The sequence below is a fragment of the Tiliqua scincoides genome, chromosome 2, assembly GCF_035046505.1.
Source record: "Tiliqua scincoides isolate rTilSci1 chromosome 2, rTilSci1.hap2, whole genome shotgun sequence".
Taxonomy (NCBI): Eukaryota; Metazoa; Chordata; class Lepidosauria; order Squamata; family Scincidae; genus Tiliqua; species Tiliqua scincoides.
Window position 1 is genome coordinate 216,120,584 of NC_089822.1, and position 22,524 is coordinate 216,143,107.

Below are 22,524 nucleotides of genomic sequence, written 5' to 3' on the forward strand. Positions count from 1 at the left end.
TAGGATGAATCACCAGCATCCCCAACTTAAAAGTATCAGGCAACAGGGTAGGGAATGATCGTTCCCTGAGTTGTTGGGAAAACGCTGCCAGTTAGAATTGACAACACTGGGGTAAATGAACCAATGGTCTGACTCAGCATAAGGCAACTTTCATTTGTTCAGGCATTCAGCCGTGGACAGAATGATACAAGCCTGTGGCTAGAATTAACTTGAGTGGTATCAGGAATTAACTGGATCCATAACACAGTAATTTCTTAAACAGTGGGCCAGCAGCCAAGAGCAGGTGTTTTGAGATAAAGCAGCACAACATGCATAATCAGGTCAAGTAACAGTGGCATCGGAACCTGATGATTTCATTAGTGGGGCTGCTTAGTAAGAAGTCCGAAATCAACTGATCCAATTACTTTTCCATAGTTTTGATACAAATGAATTTCATATCCATGCTTATAAGATTTGCCTTTCTAACAATTTTGGGCTTGGTGTAATATAACTTGGAATTAAAATGATAAGGACCAAGGCATGGAACTATTTGCTTTCTCTCACATACAAATCCTCCCCTGCCCTCCTGTGCCAGGGCCTGTCACTGTATATGAACACTGTCCCCTAGTGAAAATTAATCCGGGTCATTCACAGCTCTGAGATTTGTACAATGCCGTCTTCTCTGGAATATCTACAATTATCTCTACCAATGCAAAAGTGTTCTGTAACCCAGTTAGTGGCCCACCACTGAATAATAGTTCTGCATTTGCACCGGCATGGTCTGAATCAGATAAGACTGTTCAAAACGCCTCTAAGGAAAGCTTCACCATAATCTACTTTGGTGCCATGACTGTAAGCACGCTCGCAAAAGCAGCTCCTCCAGCTTGATATCCATGACTGCATCACAGAGCCAAGGCCTGCACACTAACATCAGTGCAATCACACTATAAATTGCTGACTACTGCATATAACAAGCAAGCACTGATGGCACCAAGAAGCACTAGTACTTTTAGAAAAACTACAGGAAAGGAGTGCTGCATTGCAGATTATAACCAGGACAAACTGAACCCCTTTTTTTCTTCCTTTGCTAGAAAGCAGAGGAGAGTAGGTAGTTAGGTGGTTTTCAGCAAGGCTGCAAACCATTCATGGCTGCCATTCCAAGTGGTAAGTCATAGTGTGCCCACACCCTTTATAGCCTTCAGTGGCAAGCAAGCTGCCAGCACACAGGAATAAACTGGAAAATTTAAAAGCCTTTATTGGGGAATGTTGTTTCTTTAGCAAGTACGTAATGAACTGTTAAAAAATCATTAGATAAGCCAATGGAAATCCAATATGCAAGCTATTAACCTTCCAGGCTTCCCTTTAAATGAAAAACTTAGAAGAAATACTTAGATTTCTTATATGAATACATTATACTATCCCATATGTAAACCCCTTTTAACCTTTACATATAACTGTGAGGTGCCTCAAAAGGGCCTCAAAAATTCTGAGAGATCCCTATAACCTTATAAATTAATTCCAAACTCATCCTTCAGCAGCTATCTTCAGCAATGTTATTCAGGTTTGTCAAGACCCTCAGAACTTAACTTCCAGGTATATAACCGATGAAGCAATAGAGCAAATATTTCACAGAATTCAGATCCTCTTGATTCTGACTCTGAAAGTTCCACAATCAGAACAAGAACTGCACATGGAACAAGTCTTCAGATTGACAAAGCTGTCCTACTTTCTTAATAGTCACCCACTCTTCTGTTCTTGGGTCTTTAAATCATGTGTGCCAAAAACCCAGCCTAAACCTGTCATAGCCACCCCTGTGTGTGTGTGCTCATATATGAACCTTAGCATCCTTCATCAGAGCTGCTAATCGTTAACTAGGAAAAGTTATCACATTTTTTTTGGTTTTTTAAATAACTTTCATTTTGGGTATTTGAAACCACCAGAGGGCGCTCTTACAGCCAAAGGGAAAAAAACAAAACACCCATCAACTATAGTCCGCTTCAATTCAGTAGAGTCAGCACATAGAACAGAGACCGCTGGAGGGGCCAGAAGCAAGTCTAATACTGGAAGAAGCAAGTACAAGTGATAAGGGGAGTCACAGGAGAAGGAAAGAACAAGAAAGTCATCAGAGAAATGATGGGGGTGGGGACTGAAGCAGATCCACAAACTTCCTGATCACTATAGACTTCAGTAGCATAGCCCTAAAAGCCTTAACAAACTTAACAGAAATTGTGTAAGCAAAGGTTTTCCAACCATACAAGAAAAGTGATTGGGAATTTCAAACTCTACACTTGTGCAGGAAATCAGTAAAGAGGTAAAAATGGCTTCAAAAACACTAGTAATTTCAGTACCTCCAGCATAAAAATGGGAAGGAATACACATCTGAAACCTGAGAACAAAATATTACCTGAAAAGCAGAGGCAACAGTAGGGTCCATTCAGAAATCTGAATGGCAAGGCAACCACCATTCATCTTCATCAAAGAAATCTCTATAGAAAATGGCCTAATGAAAGACCGCATTTTAAATAGCTTAGTGTGGCTGAAAGTTTGTTCAGTTGTCACAACATGAAGCCAGGACCCTAATAGGAAAAGTTATTTATTTGTGTTTGTAAATGCCAATTTTTTAAACTTTCTGTGATTATCAGAATGTTATCTCCAAGGGAAACAGCTCCAAAACCACCTGCAATGGGATCTATACAGAATTAAGCAAAGCTAGGCTCACTGCATGAGCCCAAAGTTAATTTATTATGTACCTCTGTTATAAAATGTTTAGTGAGTACAACTTCTTGCAGTTCTGGAGTCTGAGAGATGCTGTATATTTGTACGTGAGCTGTATGCATCAAACCCTGCCCTGCAGTTCAAATCTGGTGCCTAGAAAAACCCCCTCTGATGTGCATGGCGCTTACCATTCTGCACTGCCGCCTCTCATCTTGCAAACCAATCTTGACAGAAAGTTGTGCCAGGCAGCCACTTCCATTGCCTGTTGCCACAGCAGGCTCTGCAGCCCCATTTTGGGGTGGAAGTAGCTGTCAGGAGCGACTTTCTGACAAGATCAGCTTGCAAGATAAGAGGCAGCAACAAGGAACAGTACGTGCCACAGACAATGGGGAGTGCTTTTTCATTACTCAGAGGTCCCACAGTTTGGTGTGTTTGAGTATCTGAGCTGGGTAGACACTTCAGCCACAAACTCAACGAGTGTCTTTCAACAAGATGTTTACCACTCAGTCTCAATCCACTCACCTGCCACCCTATGAGAGCAGGGAGTTAACAATGGCATATTTTACAGAGTTACAGTACTGTGAAAATTTGGTATTATCTATGGGAAGCGCTCTTATCGCTTAAGATAAATGTATTTTAAAAGATTATACCCTACCAATAGTTTCCCATACCATTAGAGGCAGCTGAATGCTGCATTTTTGCTACAAACGCTTGACCTAGCAAAATAAGACACAATCCCAAAAATCCCATGGCAAAAGAAGATTCTTCACAATCCAAGAACATGAGTTCAAACACAGGAACGTTTTGCCACCAGAAACTCATAAATATTGTCGTACATTTGCCTTAGCAACCATGAATTTAATTCTGATAATCAGAACAGGGAAAGGAAGAAGTGGCAACCATATTTTCTGCCATCATTAGACATGTGTATCTTCAGCAGTGAACCTGATGAGGAAAGTTTCTCAATATATGTAGTATACCTAATATACATGTACTATTTTTTCCCCTAGACGGACTTGAAGAAAAATCCATTATTTCCTCCACGAAGATTTTGCAATCTTGGGGAAGGGAACTCTAAGGAGAATGCAGGCTGACCTAGGGAAGTAGGGCCTAGTAGTTACTGCAAACAAACCCCTGTTTTCTACTTTCCTTTTAATGAGTCAGGGGCGAAATGGGCAAAAACCTTGGTAGATTGTATCTGCTGCCACCATCTCAGGCTATAGAGGGCTTTTGGGGGTGGGATGGGGGAACCCTCTCAGGAGAGCAAAAAACTATTTGATTTATACTCCGCCTTACTCCCCAAAGGATACCCAACGCGGCTTCAGGGTTCTTATTAAAAATTAATCCGAGAGTAGCATCTGCAGGGCAAAGTGACACAGCAATCCACTGAACATAACCAGGCAGATCAGTGGTCAAAATGGAATCAGTTTATTAAAAGTTTAAACAAAAGGGATTAAAACAAAATGGAAAAAGAAAAGCAGGTAGTAAAAATACAGCCAGATAATGAAAAATGTCTGCTTGGTTTTCACCAAAAAGGATCCTGGTAAACAGGAGAAACTAATTTCTACTCTCTCTCTGCTTTCAGTCTACGATCCTTAGAGTTGCGGGGGGGGGGGGGGCTGAATTTGTGAAATACTGAAGTGCTGAATGAAAGGAAGTTTGGGCAAGAAAAGCTAGAGTGAACTTTTTCTGTGGACTGAACGATTATACTTACTGGCCTTCACTCAGACATTTAAAATAAGATTTCTGATGCGTGATAACCAAGCACAAGTCAACCCATGAGTAGTAGTGTCAGAGGAAAAAGAAAGCCTCCCATGGCAGAGAGAGAGGACAATAGAAAGAAAACACATGCTGTCAGGAAGTTGGGAGGGAGGAGATTGGGGCAGGGGAGAGGTCTGTGTTTCTGCCTAAGTGCAATATGATGGTAAGAGAGAACGGGGAACATTTAATTTTTGAGAGGTACAAGGGGCTTAGGGCTCTATGGAAGTCATGCCACCAATTCTTAAACCCCTGCTCCTTAAATGCAAAAGGAAGAAGCAAGATGCAGTGGCTTGGGGTAGGGAAGGATGCTCTGCACATGGTCAGAGGCACTGTTAACATATTCCTGCTGGTTGCTTGAAATAATGGTTGGCTACCAAGGTGACCTACAATTTATGCAGCCCTGGATTACCAGGTGATCTGACACATTAAGAAAACTATGTTATCACACTTACAACAAGGAAATATTCAATTGATAGCAAGTCTTACATTGTAAAAATGCTTGCATGAATTTGTCCTTAGAGTTAAAAAGATGAAAGAATTCATATTGGTGCAAGAACATTTTAAATAATTTCAGGTAAAAACATTGACTATGTAGGATGGGGGAAGGGAAATTAGAAAGTTTTGTGATGCCTCATGTTTAACAAGCTTTTTTCTTTTAAAGAAATGTTTTTCAAAGTATAGTAACTGTGCTTCAACATCAAGTTTTACTAATTGTTTTAAAAATATAAGTTACTACTTCTTTTACCTTCAAACCATACATTAATGAGGGAAAATCAAGTTTTAAAAAGTGATTCCACTTCTAAATTTCATTATATAGTAAAGAATGGAATACCCTGAGCACGATTTTTGTTTCCTGTTGGAAAAGAAACTAACAGCACAATCCTATACATGTTTACTCAGCAGTTCGTCCCATCACATTTAATAGGGCTTACTCTCAGGTAAGTGTGTATAGGATTGTAGCTTCAGTTTCATAAAATACAACTATAACATGTTCCCTGCCTTGATACCTTCTTTTTATTTTGATTTTAAAGTACTTTTCACCATATCTGAAGTTATCCAAACCAAAGCACATTAGATTTACTTCACATTAGTGAAATATTAAGGCTACACAATCCATTCTGTACACACATCTCTGGTGGAAATGAAAGTCAGAATTCATTACTACAGATCCTACAGCCACAACATATAGATGCCTAACAAAAGCAACATGGCAGTCAGGTAGAAGACATACTTAAATGGGTACTGACTTTTTAAATCTAACTGGGTAGCACTATAATTATGGAGGAGGAAGTGACATCACACCTGGAAAATGGAAGTTTGAAAGGAGAATTCTGCAATCCTGGAGAAGGTTAATATTTTTTACCCAGTAACTGGAACCGAGAGAAGTCCACAAAAGAAAGTAGCAGCAGCAGCAGATTAAGTGGCTGAAAAAGACAGGCAGTGAATAGAGTTTTATTCTATAACTACTAGAAGAAAAATCTCAAACACTTCTGCTAGCACAATGAGGATGCCATGAAGTACATAACAGATACAGAGAAGATCTTGTTAAGCTGAAAAATCTAAGTAGTTAATGGAGCGTGCTTGTAAAAAGAAAACAGTTTCCTTCAAGGAAAAAAAATGAACTTATACTTACATATAAGCTCAGATGGTGGCAGAATGAAAGGTAGATTTTAATAAGATTATTGAGAACAAAACCAAAATTGTCTATTATGAGCTGAAAATATGGGGGGGAAGTAAATTTCAACATGCGAGATAACAGGAACATGACAATTTGACAAGCAAAGCTCATTGCAAACCCCCTCTGCAGATGAAAAACTCAGCACTTTCCGACTTCCAACAAATACCCAAAATTTGACTGCACTTTCATAGGATCTAAAAGATATTCGATTCTAATACCCATGCCAAGAATTCACTGACATGATCCAGTGCTAACTGCTGACTTGGAAAATTACCTGCTTATATCTATAACTGAAAAGGCCCTATCGCCAAAACTATTAAAGAGCGTAAGAGGTCATCAATAATGCTATTGTGTTAGAGATGGACAAGCAAGTCAGCCTGAACTACAGACAGACCTAAATCGTCAAAACAACAGTAGTATAATCTCGACGGATTTTTGGTGGGAAAGATACAGAGTTCTTCATGACTAATCCCAAATGTATCTATTCTACATAGCCTACCAATTAATTCTTCCCTATCACTCTGCATCTCTCTTATCCAACATTTCCTGCATCACTTAAAGCAAGTTCAGACTAGAGCACTCACCTAGTTAAGCTTTTACTGAGCCACACTATTTAGACTGCAGGTAGAGAACAACATCTTTTGCATGTTTCCAGATATAAAGAACTCTTGATGCACACAAAACTAGTATACTGGGGAGAAGAGTTCTAGCCTAGCATTTCCCCTATAACACCAGTTTTTAGCTTTATTTTTGTGCTTTTTTAAAGGGGGGCAGCATACAAACCTACAATCGTCTACCTGAAACGACACACTTCATCAAAGCTATTTCATGACAATATTCTGGAAAATCTGCATTTACTGCCAGATTGCAAGACCAGTGGACAGACTGTATCGATTCAGAATTCTGTACCATTGTCTCCAAGAGCCATTACCAGCAATGACAAAGTTATTATGCTGTGACAATTGCACATGTTATTTCACTGCAATGGAGAAACAGCAAAATGTATCTTTTTTTTCTTACAGCATCTTTTAAACCAAAGTACTATAAACCAAGAAAGACTTACAGACCCTGTTCTTATGCTTGCAATTATGCACACAAGTGAAGGACAGTAGTAGGAAATTAAGGCTGCAATCCTATACATATTTTCCTGTGAGTAAGGCCCATTGAACACATTGGGGCTCACTTCTGAGTAGACATGCCTAGGATTGCACTGCAAAAGTGAGAGATCAGTTTCAAAAAGATAGCATGGAGACATTTTAACCAGACATTTAAAAAAACCTGGACAGAAACAAGCATGCCAAGGGAATAACAGCTCTAACAGGAGGAAGCAACAAGGGGAAAAGGGCACAACAGGGAATAGTGAATGTAACTTTGGGTTTAGGGAGGACTACAGTACAAAGGAAGGGGACAGGGAGCAAGACAAACAAGTAGGAGCAAGAGAATGAAGAAACGTGAAAGTTAACAGAAGCTTAAACATGAGAAAAAAGAGAACGCCAGCACAGAGAACAGAAAAAGCATTATTATGATGAGAGTGCTAATGATACATGCTCATGCCATAATCTGCCATATTCCATGATCTACATACAGGTTGTGCGATGTCTTCCAAGGACAGTATTCTAAATATAAGAATAGTGTCACTCTGCAAACATCCCAAGTTCAAACAACAGAAGGATATGCTAGATCACTGGTTCCCAACCTGTGGTCCGTGGACCGTAGGTGGTCTGCGAGACCCTGAGAAGTGGTTCGCAAAGCCTCAGGAAAGCTGATCACTTCCAGCGTCTTGCCAAGTAAGCAATCTCCCACAGACCACCAATGAAGGTGGAGACTGCCCACAGCCACAACCACTTGGTGTCCGCTGTGGCGCTGGGCATTCACTGTCCTCTTTGACAGTCTGTAGGGGACCGTCTGGGAAATAGACCACCAGAGAGAACAGACCACACACAGCCGCATGTGGTCCACGACGATTCAAATTTGTGCCTCAGTGGTTTGTGGGCTCCGAGCTAGATCTAACTAAGAGAAGTTCACTTCTTCATGTGCAGTAGTTTCCTGTGAATCAGGAGCGTCTTTCAGATAAATGTTGGAAGGAAAACACAAGATGGGGACCGTGAGCAGCTGATGTCCTTATATTCATAATAAGGCCTGAAATGGTATACTGTGGTGGCCAAAACTGCAGAATCTTTTGGAAAATTTCATGTTTTGTAACTTTGCAGGCTTATAGGAAATATTTCACTAAATGCAAATGTTTATGCAAATACTCACTAAATACAAATGCAAATTCCCCTTCCCAAGAACTGCCCACATGCTTCTCTTTGGGACTATTCATGCTCACTCCAATTATGATGGGAGGCTACAATGGAAGCCCCAGAATAAAACTTCTATCCACCTGGCTTGCCTTCAGCTTCCCCAACATCCTTCCACTATCTAATTCCTACTTTCTGGCTCCATCACTCTCTCTCTCTTGCCTCACCCCTTTCCACTTTTCTCCCCAGCTCCATCTCTCTGCCTCTGCACAAGATAAAGCAGGGGTGTCAAATTCATTTCATATAGATGCCTGCTAAGGGCTGGAAGTGACATCATTAAGCAGAAAGTGACATCATTAAGCAGATGACAGCCAGAAGTAAGCATTTTGTTCTCACATAGAAACTCATTAGCTGCAAATGACCAGAAGAGAAAATGTGCAAATCTTGTTCATATTTTCATGATATGGAAGAGCCCAATTATAAGGGGAGGGGGCAGATAAACTGCTTCCAGACACAGCATTTGCCCCACAAGTCTTATGTTTGACACACCTGAGATAAAGCTCCAATTTTTCCTCCTACTCCTATTTGGCTACTGCCACTCACCACAGCAGCTTGCAGCTGGGTATCAAGGTCTGCAGCTTCTTCATGGGAGAGGAGATTGTAACCACACAACATTAAAATTAGCCCAAGCTTACTTTAGATCAGGGGTCTCTAAACTTTTTGGCCAAAGGGCCGTATCAAATACAGTGGTGCCTCGCAAGACGAATGCCTTGCACATTGAAAAACTTGCAAGACGAGCGTTTTTGCGATTTTTTCTGGTGACTCACAAGACGAATTTTTCTATGCCGTGCTTCGCAAGACAAATTTTTTCTATGGCCGTGCTTCGCAAGATGAATTTTTAAAATTAAAAAGTTGAAGTTTTGTGCTTGAAATTTTTGAAATCCTCTGTACAGTATGTATGCCTTTAAAGAGCACTTAATAAACACTTTGTAAACCAAATTTGACTTTGTTCTGACTTTTTTTGCCCATAGGAACGCATTAATTAAATTTCAATGCATTCCTATGGGAAACCGCGCTTCGCAAGACGAAATTTTCGCAATACGAAACGACTTGCGGAACGAATTAATTTCGTCTTGCGAGGCACCACTGTATCTGGAACAGTGTCGAGGACCGGAAAAAAAATTAAAAATAAAATTTAAATAAACACATTAGAGATGGAACTTAGATGAATGAATAAATGAATGGGCTCAAATGTCCAGAACATTTCCACGAACAAAAACAGAGCAAGAAATAAAGCACACACTTAAATGAACCCCCATTCCTTCACCCTACAAGCACAGTTCTGGTTGTGTTTGGTCAACTGGGCCAGAGGCTCTCAGGGGATCAGAGGCTGGCTGCAGGCCAGATAGAGGCTTGCCCCAGGCAGCATCTGGCCCCTGGGCTGGAGTTTGGAGACCTCTGCTTTAGAATATGGAAAAGGAGAGGAGAGAAACTACTTAGGTACCCTAGAACCCATCATAATTTTCTTGTAGCTTCATTTCAGATTTTAAAGAATTCTAAGAATTCTCTTCATCATTTACATTAATGACTCTGTTGAAGAAAAACACAAGCATGGTGAATAAAACCTGCTGACAGCACAAAGCGGGGAAGCAAAGCAAACAAAGAAGCTATGCAAAAAAGCTGAAAAACCTCTTGAACAGGAAAAAAAATGCAATGAAATGAACTGGAGGCCACACAAGGTAAAATCAAAACAATGGGACTCAAGGTTTGTTATCAAATAGGAATGAAAGCAAAGAGATAGAAGATCTTGCTTGAATCCAAGAAGCAGGATTCATGTCACAAAGCAGACTCCTCAAGCAGCTGCCAAGGCCCAGGCATCTCCTATTATTGATGCCTACCAAGCCACACCCCCAAGAAGAAAACATTAGGCTAGGTAGGTTAAGTAGCCCCCTCCCCTTACCTTGGAAGCAAGAGTTAGTGATGAGGCAGAATTTTGTTAAAATTAATGCTCCCTCAGTAGCAGCTGAAGAAACAATGGCAATCTAGCCTGCCATTTTACCCCTTGACAATGCCCCCTACCCAGTGTAGCACAGTGACAGGTGCAACACAATTTTCTCCTGCTGCCATGACAAAATGAATTACATTTCACCAAGGTAAGAGCACATGCAAATCTTGAGCTTCTATTGTCAAGGAAATTATGCCCTCATTATTACGACACTTGGAGAATTACAAGTGATACTACATCATCAACAGGGACAGGAAAAATTAATATCACTTTGAAAGGCAGCAGTTAAGGTTTGTTTTGAATTGTGTCTGGTTTTGATCTCCCAATTTCAGAATAATGAATTCAAACTATTGCAATGTAAAGAGAAGCTACTCAAGTTATGAAAGGGATAAATGGGTTAACTACAAAACATGAAGCAGTTGGAACTATTGAGCATATTGAAAAGGAGGATGAGATAGCATACGATTGTCTTTTTACAAGAGTATCAGAAATTAATGTATAGTGCAGACAACTCTGAAGGCCCCTTATAGGGAAAAAGGTGATGTAAAAACTGCTGAATTAATTAATAAAAAGAAATAAAACTACTGAAATTAAGGATGATTGTGGACACAAGAATTATTGTAAACCAGTGGTTCCCAAAAATTTTTGACTGGTGGCTTCCTTGATGTACTGGGCCATTGGCTATGGTTCCCCATTAGGGCTAGAATTCTATACATTGTATAGGGTGAAGGGTTTTTTGCGAGGATTCCGCAGCTGCCCTGGCTGGTTTCTGTGGCTTCCCACAGAAGCCACAGGTCACAGTTTGGGAATCACTGCTGTAAACTATCCATTAATGTTAAAACTTGATTTCCAAGTTTAGATTCCTCAATTATTTGATTTATAAAATTCTGCCTATAATTTCAAAATTCTCCCTAAACTGAGGAAACAAAGAACATTGAAAAATACAGTGAAATTCATTTGCAACTGATTTTATTCAAATCTTTCATGAAACAACAGGCACCAAGGTACGGGGCATGTGTGTACATCGGGAAAACAGTTTGCTTATATAATCATTTTCTATAGACATGCAGGTCCAGAGTAGGGGAAAAATTGGGGAGGGGGAATATTCCTTCTTGATATCCAATATAGAAAAACTGAAATCCTCTAAGAATCTTTTTTACTTCAGAATAATCCATCCAATAATGATAACTACATTACAGGTTTATCATTTTCTGACCCTCTTCCCCCACTTCAGCACCAGAGAACTGTGTAACAGTGCTGTGACTCAGGAGTTCCCCAGTTTGAATTTCACTTCTGCTATGAACACAATGGTGTGGCCTTGGAAAAGCCATGCCATCTCAGTCTTGGCTGCAATATGGGAATAATAGACCACCCATTTTCAACCACTGGTGTGCCACAAGTGGCCCACAGCTGTACCACAGAAATTTGGGGTAAGGTCATTTATTAGTAGGGCCAATGGGGAGTGTGAGCCCCCCACTGGCAGCATCATGTGCCTTGTCAATTGTCAAAAACCTGATGCTGTGTCTTGACAATTTTAGTGCATTGAGAGCGTGCTATAAGATGAAAAGGGTTTAAAAATCACTGAAGCCAGTAGGTAGGGAGACTGTCAAGAATGCTAAAGCTCATACGAGCTGATGCTGGCCAAGGATGCAAAGATAAAAAAAAGTTTTGTTTACGTATATTCAAAGGAAGAGAAAGAGAAACTAAATGGTAGGCTTACTGCTTAACAAGCATGGTGAAATGTTATATGCTGACAAAGAGAAGGAACTCAACTCCTACTTTGAGTTGGTCTTCTCCCAAAAGGAGGACTGTGCAAACATTTCTGCTGGTTCATTGGGGGGAGAACGTGTGCGGTCCCACATGAGTACTATATATGGGAACAAGACAGGTGTGCAGATTAAGATTGACAGAAAGCTAGTTAAAAACTACCTAAGGCATCTAAATGAATTCAAGTCATACAGATCAAATGAACTGCATCCTACAAAAATAAAAGAACTTGCTGATGCACTATCAGAACCTCTGTCAATTATCTCTGAAAAATCCCAGAAGACAAGGGAGGTGCCACAACACTGGAGACAGGTTAATGTCCCAATCTTCAAAAATGGAGAAAAAGAGGACCTGGGAAGTTACAGACCTGTCAGTCTGACTTCAATAACAGGAAATGTATTAGAACAAATGATAAAACAGTGATTATTAGAAGTCAACATGGATTTGTCAGAAATAATCTTGTCAGACAAAGTTCCTCTTTTTCTTTGAATGGGTTACTAGTTTAATGGATGGTGGGAATGCTGTGGATGTAACTTATCTTGATTTCAGTACAGCTTTCAGCATGGTTCTCTGTGACATCTTTATTAGGAAGCTAGTAAAAATTAGGCTAGATCAGTGGTTCTCAAACTTTTAAGCATTACTCCCTCAGTATGCCTTTGTGGGGGACGGGCAAGGACAGGGAAGCGATCCCCCGGCTCATGTCCTGGGGGGGTGAAGAGGAGGCAATTATTTGGACTCAGTGAGGGCTGCTGGAGACTGCAGGAGGTGTGGGGAGCCCAGTGCAGCCTTCCCCGAGGCTTGGAATCTTAAAACAGAGCAATTGCAATGCAACTTCTGCACACAGAAAGTGCTTTACGATTGCTCTGTTTCAAGATTCCACGTCTCGGGGAGCCCTGCAGGGGGCTGCACTGGGCTCCCCACACCTCCAACAGCCCTCATTGAGTCCAAGTAAGTAGAAACACCCCCCTTAGGGACATGATCCTGGGGGTCACTTCCCTGCCTCTCCTTTTCCCCTGCCCCTTAAGGAGACAGGGAAAGCGTTACATGAACTGGTGAGTCATGACCCACCAATGTGAGAATCACTGGGCTAGATGATACAACCAGTTGGACAATGGTACGCATAGTGTACCGTGGCTCATCAACCTGGAGTACAGTTCTGAGTGGAGTAGCCTAGAGCTCTGTTTTGGGCCTGGTTATCTTCAACATATTTATCAATGACTTCTTGGATGAAGGGATAAAAAAATCCTTATCAAATTTGCAGATGAGACAAAATTGGAAGGAACAGCTAATACTGCAAATGATGGTAGAAGCATTCAGGAGGACCTTGATGGAATGAAATACTGGGCTGACACTAACAAAATGAAGTTCAACAGAGAAAATTGAAGGTTCTGCACTCTAACTTAAAAAATCTAAGGCACAGGTGTAGAATGGGTGCTAACTAGCTTGCAGTAGAATGTATAAAAGGAATCTTGGTAATACACAGGATCACAAGTGGAACATGACTTAGTAGTACGATGCAGCTGCAATGAAGGCTAATGCAATTTTAGGCATTATTAGAACAATAGCTTCCAAGCTACAAGAAGTAGTGGTTCCACTTTACTCCATGCTGTTCAGACATCTAGACTACTGTATCCAATTCTGGATGTCACACTTTAAGAAAGATGCAAACTGGAGCAGGTTAGACTATGAGGGCGGTCTGGAAAACAAGTCCTTTGAGGAAAAGTTGAAGCAACTTTGTGTGTTTAGCCTGGATACGTCAAGGAGGAAGGGGTGTCACATGGATGACAGCAAAGATTTGTTCTCTGCTGCAATAGAGGAGGAGTGTCCAAACTTTTTGGCATGAGGGCCACATCGTGTTTCTGACACAGTATCGAGGGCCAGAAAATAAGTAATAAATACATAGAAGACTGATTTGCTGAGAGTTTGATTGAATACAATAAGTGAGTGGAGGTGAAAGGAGAAGGGGGCAGAGAGCAAAACTGATTGCACAGGAAAAGGGGGGGAATGAATTTTGAAAAAGCATCAAGCAACCTACGACACAAATCTCAAATTTTTTTCTCTGTTTCTGATCAGTTTTAAGTTTAACGTATTTATATTCCAGGTCTTTTAGCATTGGGATATATCTCATTCAGCCACTAGAGGTGCTGAAGGTAATGCAATATAATGGAATAATTTCTTCCCATTAAATTGCATTACATTTGGCACCTGTAGTGGCTGAATGCAGTATATACCAGGAAGTGAGTCTTCTGAGATTTTTAGCCCTGGGAGGCTGGGAAAATTTGGGGGCCAGATAAAATCCTCCTGACGACCAGATTTGGTTTGGACACCCCTGTCCTAGAGAGCAGAAATAGAGCTAATGGGCTTTGTAGGAGGCAAGATTTAGGTTGGATATCGGGAAGAAATTCTTAACAGTAAGAGCAGTTCGTCAATGGAGCCAGTTACCAAGGGAAGTGGTGGGTTCTGCCTCACTGGAGGTCTTCAGGTAGAGGTTTAACAGACACCTTGTGGAGATGCTGTAGAGAGGATTTTCCTGCTCCAAGCAGGGATTTAGGCTAGATGACCCATAGGATTCTATGACTTTCTTCTATTACTTCAAGATAAAGTTGTGGGAGAAAGACTAAGAGAAAATGTAGGTTTTTAGTTTTGACTTTATTTTTTAATTGTTTTCTGGTACTTTTTGCCAAATGACAAAAAGAAAGGGTTAAGCATCAGCTTGCATCTCTGTTCCAAACTTATTCAACTTTTATTTAAGCTTATTTAACTTTTATTTAAACAAGTTTCAAAGAGCATATACTTTTTGAATTCATAAATATACCAAACAGCACTACTTCACTGCTTACAGCTTATAATTTAAAGCATTTCATGTTTTTAAGGTGGTAAATAAAGTTTAGGTCTGATAAGACAGGGTCGCATTCATTTCAGTCTTCCTCCCAAGAGAAAACAATCCAAAGAAAAAGGTTTTTCCATGGCTTCAATGTTTCCAGAATGTTTTTTCTCTCTGGCCCTATGACACCAGAAGGGATATTTGATAGGTGAGCTGGTGCTATAAATGCTATAAAACTGTTCCGTAAGATTACAATCCTAAACACATTTACTTAGGAATAAGTCACGCAACACAGTGAGCCTTCATTTTGAGGAAACAAGTATAGGATTGCACTATATTATCTTTTTCAGCTTTAATAAGTCATTTTTGCCCAACGCTGTATATATGCAACAGGGACCAATTGTGAACACCTGTGGGCCGGGCAAAAATGGGTTTTAATACATACCATTAGAAGCTAATGCCTGCTTCTTAAGGAACTGATATATTTGCATTAGGCCACTTTCACATTGCCAAAGGCAGGTACAAAAAGTGGGTCCCAATGCACAAAATGCACTGCAATAGTCTTGAGTAGTAGTAGTCACAGGTAAATATGATAGAAGCAGTTACACTTATTTGTACACATGCCCCATTCACATCTAAAACGAAGATGTTCTACATATGAGGTGTCAGAACTGAGTGCAAGAACAATGTCTGCCACCGAGTTCAGGGAGAGTTCAGCTCCCCTCACACATGCAACCCATTTTTGTAAGAAGTAGGATCTCCCACATTCACTTTAGATATGAACAGGGCAGTCATGTGAACAAACCAAAGTGTCCCTATCGTATCTAATTGGGCCTCTACATAACCACTGTACTTTGGATCAGTTGGGAACTTTCCATGATCAGATCTGCTAGTAGCCTTGGCTGTTTTGGCCAACAACTATACTTGTTGTAAGTGCTGATTTCTTTTGCTTGAGCAATCTGGATTGTTTTCTTGCTGGCCAGTCAGATACAATGAGCAGTACATGTCAAAGGCCAGTGGAGACTTAAGAACACCTATTGGGCACATAAGGTATGAAACAGGACAGCTACTGAAGAGTCATTCCACCAAACAGATAAATCCTATTTAAATGGGCTATGATGTGTTTCTAAGAATTCCACTATATCACACTTTTAAAACTGTTGTTTACAGAAGCAATTTAATTAAATGCTCATAATCAACAGATAACAATCCCAGAACTTGCATTATTTAATATATAGTGAAAGAAAGACAGCAACCAATCAGCATGCAGATTTGAAGCAACATAAGGATGCTTTTTCTCCTTCTAATATTTAAGTTTTGTTAAAAAAAAATGAGCATGAAAATTGTATATAAATGGTAATTCAGTAACAGGAGGGGGGAATCTCCTAGGATCCACAGTGCTGACTAAGCCTGGAATCTTAGGTAGCAATCTGAAGTACGCTAACTCAGAAGTAAAGTTCTCTTGAGATCAGTGGACTATATCCAAGAAAACACAATTAAGAATGTGCTGTTAGTGTCTCCAATGAGTCCTTGTATGCCCTCATCAAGAGATGACACTCTTGTTTCAAGTATTTTTCTAGGGAACAATCTTAACTCAGTCAACCCATGAAAAAGTATTACAAATGAATTAGACAATCAAATGGACAAATTATGTATTTAACGTCCTGCCACACCATGATGATGGTGACCTCAGAGCAGGTGTTTCTGCTCTGCAACTTATTCTGGAACATATTTATCTATGTGCTCTATCCAGCAGGGGGATGACTGACCAGGAGGCTTTGAAAAAGGAATTTAAATCCCCTTACCCCTCTGTAAGCTTCCCATTCTGCAATGGGTCTCCTTGGATCTGTACCAGCAATTTCCCTGAAGCAAGTGTGATGAGAGAAAAGGGGCGAGAAGGGTGCTGCCAGAGGGGATAGGATCCAAGGAATGCCATCGCCACTGGATCCACCTCTTCCTGTAGCCTGCTGTTTCATTCTTCCCTTCTCCCAGCCCAGTTTCACCCCTCCTCCCCTCCCACACCAGCTTATCTGCTCTGGCAGGTGGCCAGTGATCCAGCAATGTGCAAGGGAAGGGTCCAGCCTTCCCTCTAGCGCTGAACTGCTCAGTGTGCTGCTGGAACCAATTTATGGCTGCTTCTCAGTACTGGCAGAATACACATCCCGCCAGCAGGGAAGTCCAACAGGATGAGGCTATAAGTCGATTTCATTTTACAATTTCCTGATTTTGGTTACTGATATTTGGGAAGATATTATCAATGTTTTTTATCTCACTGAACTAATGAGCTTAGAATTACCTACAATAATTCTCACCAGCACAAATCATTTCTAGGTGTGCATGCACAGCAGTATTTAACGAACTGACACATCTTTCCAAAAACTAGAAGCCTCGTGGCCCTCTGTCCTTTCAGATTCCTAACTATCATAGGCTCTACACAGACAGCAAGAGCAGCTCTCAGGTTCATCATCACACAACCTCTCTGCTTAGATTTTGAACATGATTTTTCATAACATTGCCAAACTGACAACTTCACCATCTTCCAACTTCTGTTTTAAGCCTAAGCTACTAGACATATCTCGTATAGCTGAATAGAAATTCTGTTCTCTCTGAGTTCATAACTACCAAAAAGGAAAAAAACCAATACTCTCAGACTTGCAATCAAATTGCTGATGCTAGTATGATAAAATGAGAACTAAAACTAGAAAAACAGGGTGCACATTATCCAACTATTAGCATATGTGTGAAAAAGTTTAAAGATCTAAGCTGCAGTTCATAACATATTTTCTCCAGAGTAGTCATCTTGAAGTATTCACGACTACTTTAGAATAAGTGGATTGCAGATTGCAGCTCAATCTTTAATTTCTAATAAAACATCCAAGATTATTAAAAGTTGCTTCATATTATTTTGTTCTATGATAGGCTTTTTGTTTGTTTTTTTAACTGTCAAGTGTTATATTAAAGTTGTACCTTAAGAGAGGCTAATGGATGTTCTGGACCAAGTAAGCTCCAATGAAAGGAAGCCAAATCTTCATCAGGTAGAATGTGATTACCTAGAATATACAATATGCAATACTTTTAAAACCATAAATGAATACTCTCTGAGACTTGATCTACAAATGGTGGCCTTGGATGCTTCTTTTGAAACTCAAGGCAGTGTCAGAATTAATCATGACTGACAGACTTGTAGGGGAACAAAATCTTATATTCAGTTTTTAATTATGGGTAGCAAAATAAAAATCATAAATCAGTGAAACTTACTTCCAAACAAATCACATTTACAGACCAATCCTAAACTACACTGGCACAGTCAGGTTGCATGGCTTGCACTGCATCCAGTGCAAATCAGGTGGCAGCTGAAGGTCTCCTCAGGGTAAGGGAATATATTTCCAACCCTATGTGGCTCCACGGATCTGCACCAGCTATATTGCTGGCACTAGGAATCTAGGAAGCCTCATGTAGGGCTGCCTGGCCTGGATGCAGCATGCACTGCCACCGCCAATCCTCCCCTTCTTCCGCCCAACTCAAAAATGCCCCCTCCCAGCTTCCAACACACCCTCCCGCCACCCTCTCCCAGCTCCTGCATCACCTGGTGTGACCGCACCTTTGCCAGCCAGCGCTGGGGTCAGATGTGGTTCTGCCAAACTGGCAGTAGCCTTTGCACCAGCCCAGCCAGCTCATGAGTAGCCACAAACATGCCTCATGAAACTTTTGCAATGCTCTGAGCTGGCATAGGGATGGTAGTGCCCACTGAAGCATGAGTTTAGTATTCCGGCCTTACCTGAGATTCTTCTTAAAACAAATGAACTTGCTCTAAAATAAAAGTGGTCAAGATCAAGGTACTGGGGTTCACATTTATTGCTGTTATTGAGAACAAGCTACAAACACAACTTAAAAACAAACCAAAAAGGTGAACAGCTCCTAAACAGGTATGCACAGAAAGATACAGTCAACAAGATTTTGTTCAGGTTCTACTTACATATTTTAAGATAGGTTTACACGCAGGCTTCCACGTGCCACTACACCTACCTAAAAGAGCAGCAAAAATAGGAAACCGATTTGGATTCAGGTCCAGTTGCTTGGCAACTTCATGCATCAGGTATTGGCTTGTTGTGAGGCTTTTTCCATTACGGCTAAGTTTTAGAGCATGGGCACTGAAATAGTAAGGGATGTTGCACAATGCGTAATCTGAATCGTATGCAACCAAGCCGTGGAAACCTTTTTCTCGGCAAAAAGCAATTACTTCTTGGTGATGGTCTTCGATGCTCTGTGCAACCTATGCAAAAAAGATGATGGGAGGGGAAAAGGGAAGGACACAAATGTTAATGCCAAACAATATCAATATACTGTTTCAGCAACATATTGAAAGTTCTAAGAACATGCACTGCCAGTTTGGTGCACGCTACGGAATGCAAAACTGTAACACAAGTACAGTATCAAATAGTGTCATTGACCCAAATTTTGGTGCTACAGGTGAGGCTTCCATGTCTGTGTATTATGGATCTGCAGATCTGGCTCAACCTGAAGCCTTTGAAGGCAACCTCAGAAGGGGGAGGCCTCAGAACGTCTTAAAAGGCATAAAAACGTCACTTCCGGTTTCCCTCGAGAAACCAGAATTGGTGCTTTATCAGCCATAATGGCCATTCTGAAGCCCACAGAGGCCGCAGGCAGACACATGAGGCCTCTGCGGGTTTCAGAAATCCTGAAGGCTACCAGAGTCTCTTTCGGAGGGTTTAAAGGGGAAGAAACCACGGATTTCCTTATCTATGGTTTTCAGTATCCACGCAGGGGGTCCAAGAAAAGATCCTTTGACCCCACCTGTATTCTATGTTCACCTTTCCCTTCACCTCCTCACTATGGACTGTATTCAGTCACACATAAGTGGAAGGGAGCTCACAGAAGACGATTTTACTGATCCCTCTCTCCCACTGCAGCTCCTGAGGTGCCCCAAAATTCATTCCTAAGGAGCCCTCAGAAATAGGATGGCATGTGCACCCTGCAAGGTAGAAGGTAACCCACCAAAATAAGATACAAGCACTTTCCACAATTACACAGTGCTCTTGTATGATGGCAAAACTTAGTTCTGCTCTTCTAGCAATTCAGAGAACTACTTTTTATAACAGATAAGCCACATCACTTTTCTTATTGTGCAAAACCTCTCATCCTACCCTAAAACACAACCCTGAGGTTGATACTCTACTTATTGGGGGGGGGGGTCCCTGTTTTCTTAGAAAGGAAAAAAAAAAGACTTACATTTTACAGTCACATATCCAAAAATACAGTGTTATAATGAAAAAATCTGGCAAGTCGACTTGCTAAGTTTTTATACTTTGTTTCCAGTAGTGATGAAAGCAAAGATTTAACTTCATTTTCCAATTTGAATTTTTGTTCTTTTTTATATATAGAAATACTATACAAGTTTTCCAATCCCTTCTATCAGGCTTTGATGATATAAATCAAAAAGTTAAGATGTACACATACATCATACAAACTATTGGGAAGACTAGTTTAGCACATTATCCTATTCAGGAATGGTTTTTCAGGCACCTTAGGAGACTGCAAGGGGTAGGAAAGTCTGCATTGAAAAGCTGATGCCGCCGAATATAGTGGGTCTGCTGTATCCGTGGATTCGGGACCTGTGGATTTTATTATCTGTGGGAGCCTGAACTTCCCAGTCTGACCCACGTAGACATTCCAGAGGTGACCAAAGCACAGCTCCTATCACCTCCAGAGATTACAGGGCCCCCCAAAACCAGCAGATTTCATTATTTGCGAGTTTGCTTATCCGGAGGGGGCCCTGGAACTGAACCCTGCAGATAATGCAGAACAACCTTTATTTATACAGGTTGGTCCTCATTATATGCAAGTTCGATACCCATGGATTTGAATACCCACAGGTTCCAAACCCACAAGGAGGGCAACCTAATGCACCCCAAACCCGACTGGAGCTGTGCACTGGTCAGATCTGGAGACCCTTCTGAGGGCCAGGGAGGCTGCATAAAGACTCCTCGAACCTCAGAGGCCTTGTAAGTCCTCCAGAAGGCTGAAAAGTACAACTTCTGGTTTTCAGTTGGAAACCGGAAGTCATGCTTTTTGGGCCTTTGAACGGCCCAAAAAGAACGGCCTCCAGAACTGAGAGAAGCACAGTTCTAGTCGGGTTTGGAGGCTTGGGGCCCCTGAAATCTGCAGATTCCAACATCTGTGGATTTTGGCTTTCCAACAAAAGAAAGTTCACAGAGTGGTTTACAGAGAAAAAAAATCACTAAATGGTTACCTGTCTCAAAAGGGCACACAAACTTACTTCTGCTTATTATCTGGATAATAACCTTTTGTCCAGGAGATTCCACATTCAATAAATCAACCCATTAGCTTCTCTAACTGGTAAGGGAATGAAGAAGACCAAGGAGGAAAACTTGCAAACCTGAAAGATGCCCAATCTTGTTGGGAGAGAGTGGGGGGAGAGGAGGTTTCAGTAAAAAAACTATGTCTCCATTAACAGGAGAACAAGCCAAGTTCCCATAATTCTTTCAACCTCAAATAAATCTACAGCTCACACAAGTTTCCAGCCCCTTTCAGAAATATAATAGCATTCCAAAGGGGACATGGAGTAAGAAAACATAGTCCATGTGGATGAATTCCAACCTGTGATAGATTTATCAGGTTCAAATTTGGTCTTCTCTTGTTGGCAGATCGGAAGGACAGGTCTTGTGAGTTGTCAACTTGATCATCAGCCAACACCCTGAAGTCTATCTGCAGTGCTTTCTTCTTTCATCCCTCACAGGGATTAGAACTTGCACCATGTCATGAGCCAGAGGCCAGAAGGCACAGGGAAAGAATGTTTCAGGTCATTGCAGCAGTTCAGGATGAGGAGGGGGCAGGCACAACAGAGGAGGCCTCCACCACATCCTAACTTCCATCCTGGGCCTGAAAGCCCTAAACTCAATTTTTCTTAAATAGCAGGCACAGATCTGAGTAGCCCCACTGCGCAGGCTGGGGTGCTACACAGTGTAAGGGAACAAATGCTTACATCCAAAGTTGGATACAGTGTGGGCCCACTACAACAGAACTGGCTAGGATTGGACTTTTATTAATCACTATTACTGGGAGAAAAAAATCATGATGTTAACATCCCATTCAATGAAACACCAGTAAATAATAAAGGACCAAAAACAAAACCTAAACAGCTTAACATACAGAGAAAAATAGTAAAACACAATCCACATAAAGAAGCATCTAGGCCCAAATGCCTGTCTGCACTGGTGGTCTTCACCTTTCATTTGAAACTAGGAAGGTCGGCCTCTGGCAAGTCTTTTAACAAGGGGCTTTCAAAATTGCAGTGCTACAACTTAGAAGGACCACCTGTTCATTCTCGGTTGCAAGTTTGTACTGGGCATATGGTCAGCAAAATAGGTTGAGTTCATCATTAAAATAAAAACTGAAACACATATAGGTTTTCAGTAGAAAAGTTTTTCAATAGGAAAAATGCTTCTCTATGGTTCATTGGTTCCAAAAGTTGTTTAAATGACTGCTAGTCATTCAGGAAGGGACACACAAGTAG

The 22,524-nt window shown here is 41.0% G+C and overlaps 1 protein-coding gene across 1 annotated transcript in view; it reads right to left on the reverse strand.

Annotated features, from left to right (window-relative positions):
- The window catches only part of FAM120A (family with sequence similarity 120 member A), a 63,278-nt gene that overhangs the window by 33,574 nt on the left and 7,180 nt on the right, over positions 1 to 22,524 (reverse strand). Inside the window, exons 2-3 of the mRNA XM_066614665.1 lie at positions 18,996 to 19,242; positions 17,937 to 18,019 (exon numbers count right to left, since the gene is read on the reverse strand). Coding sequence (XP_066470762.1) covers positions 17,937 to 18,019; positions 18,996 to 19,242 — 330 coding nt within the window. The remainder of the gene's footprint in view (positions 1 to 17,936; positions 18,020 to 18,995; positions 19,243 to 22,524) is intronic.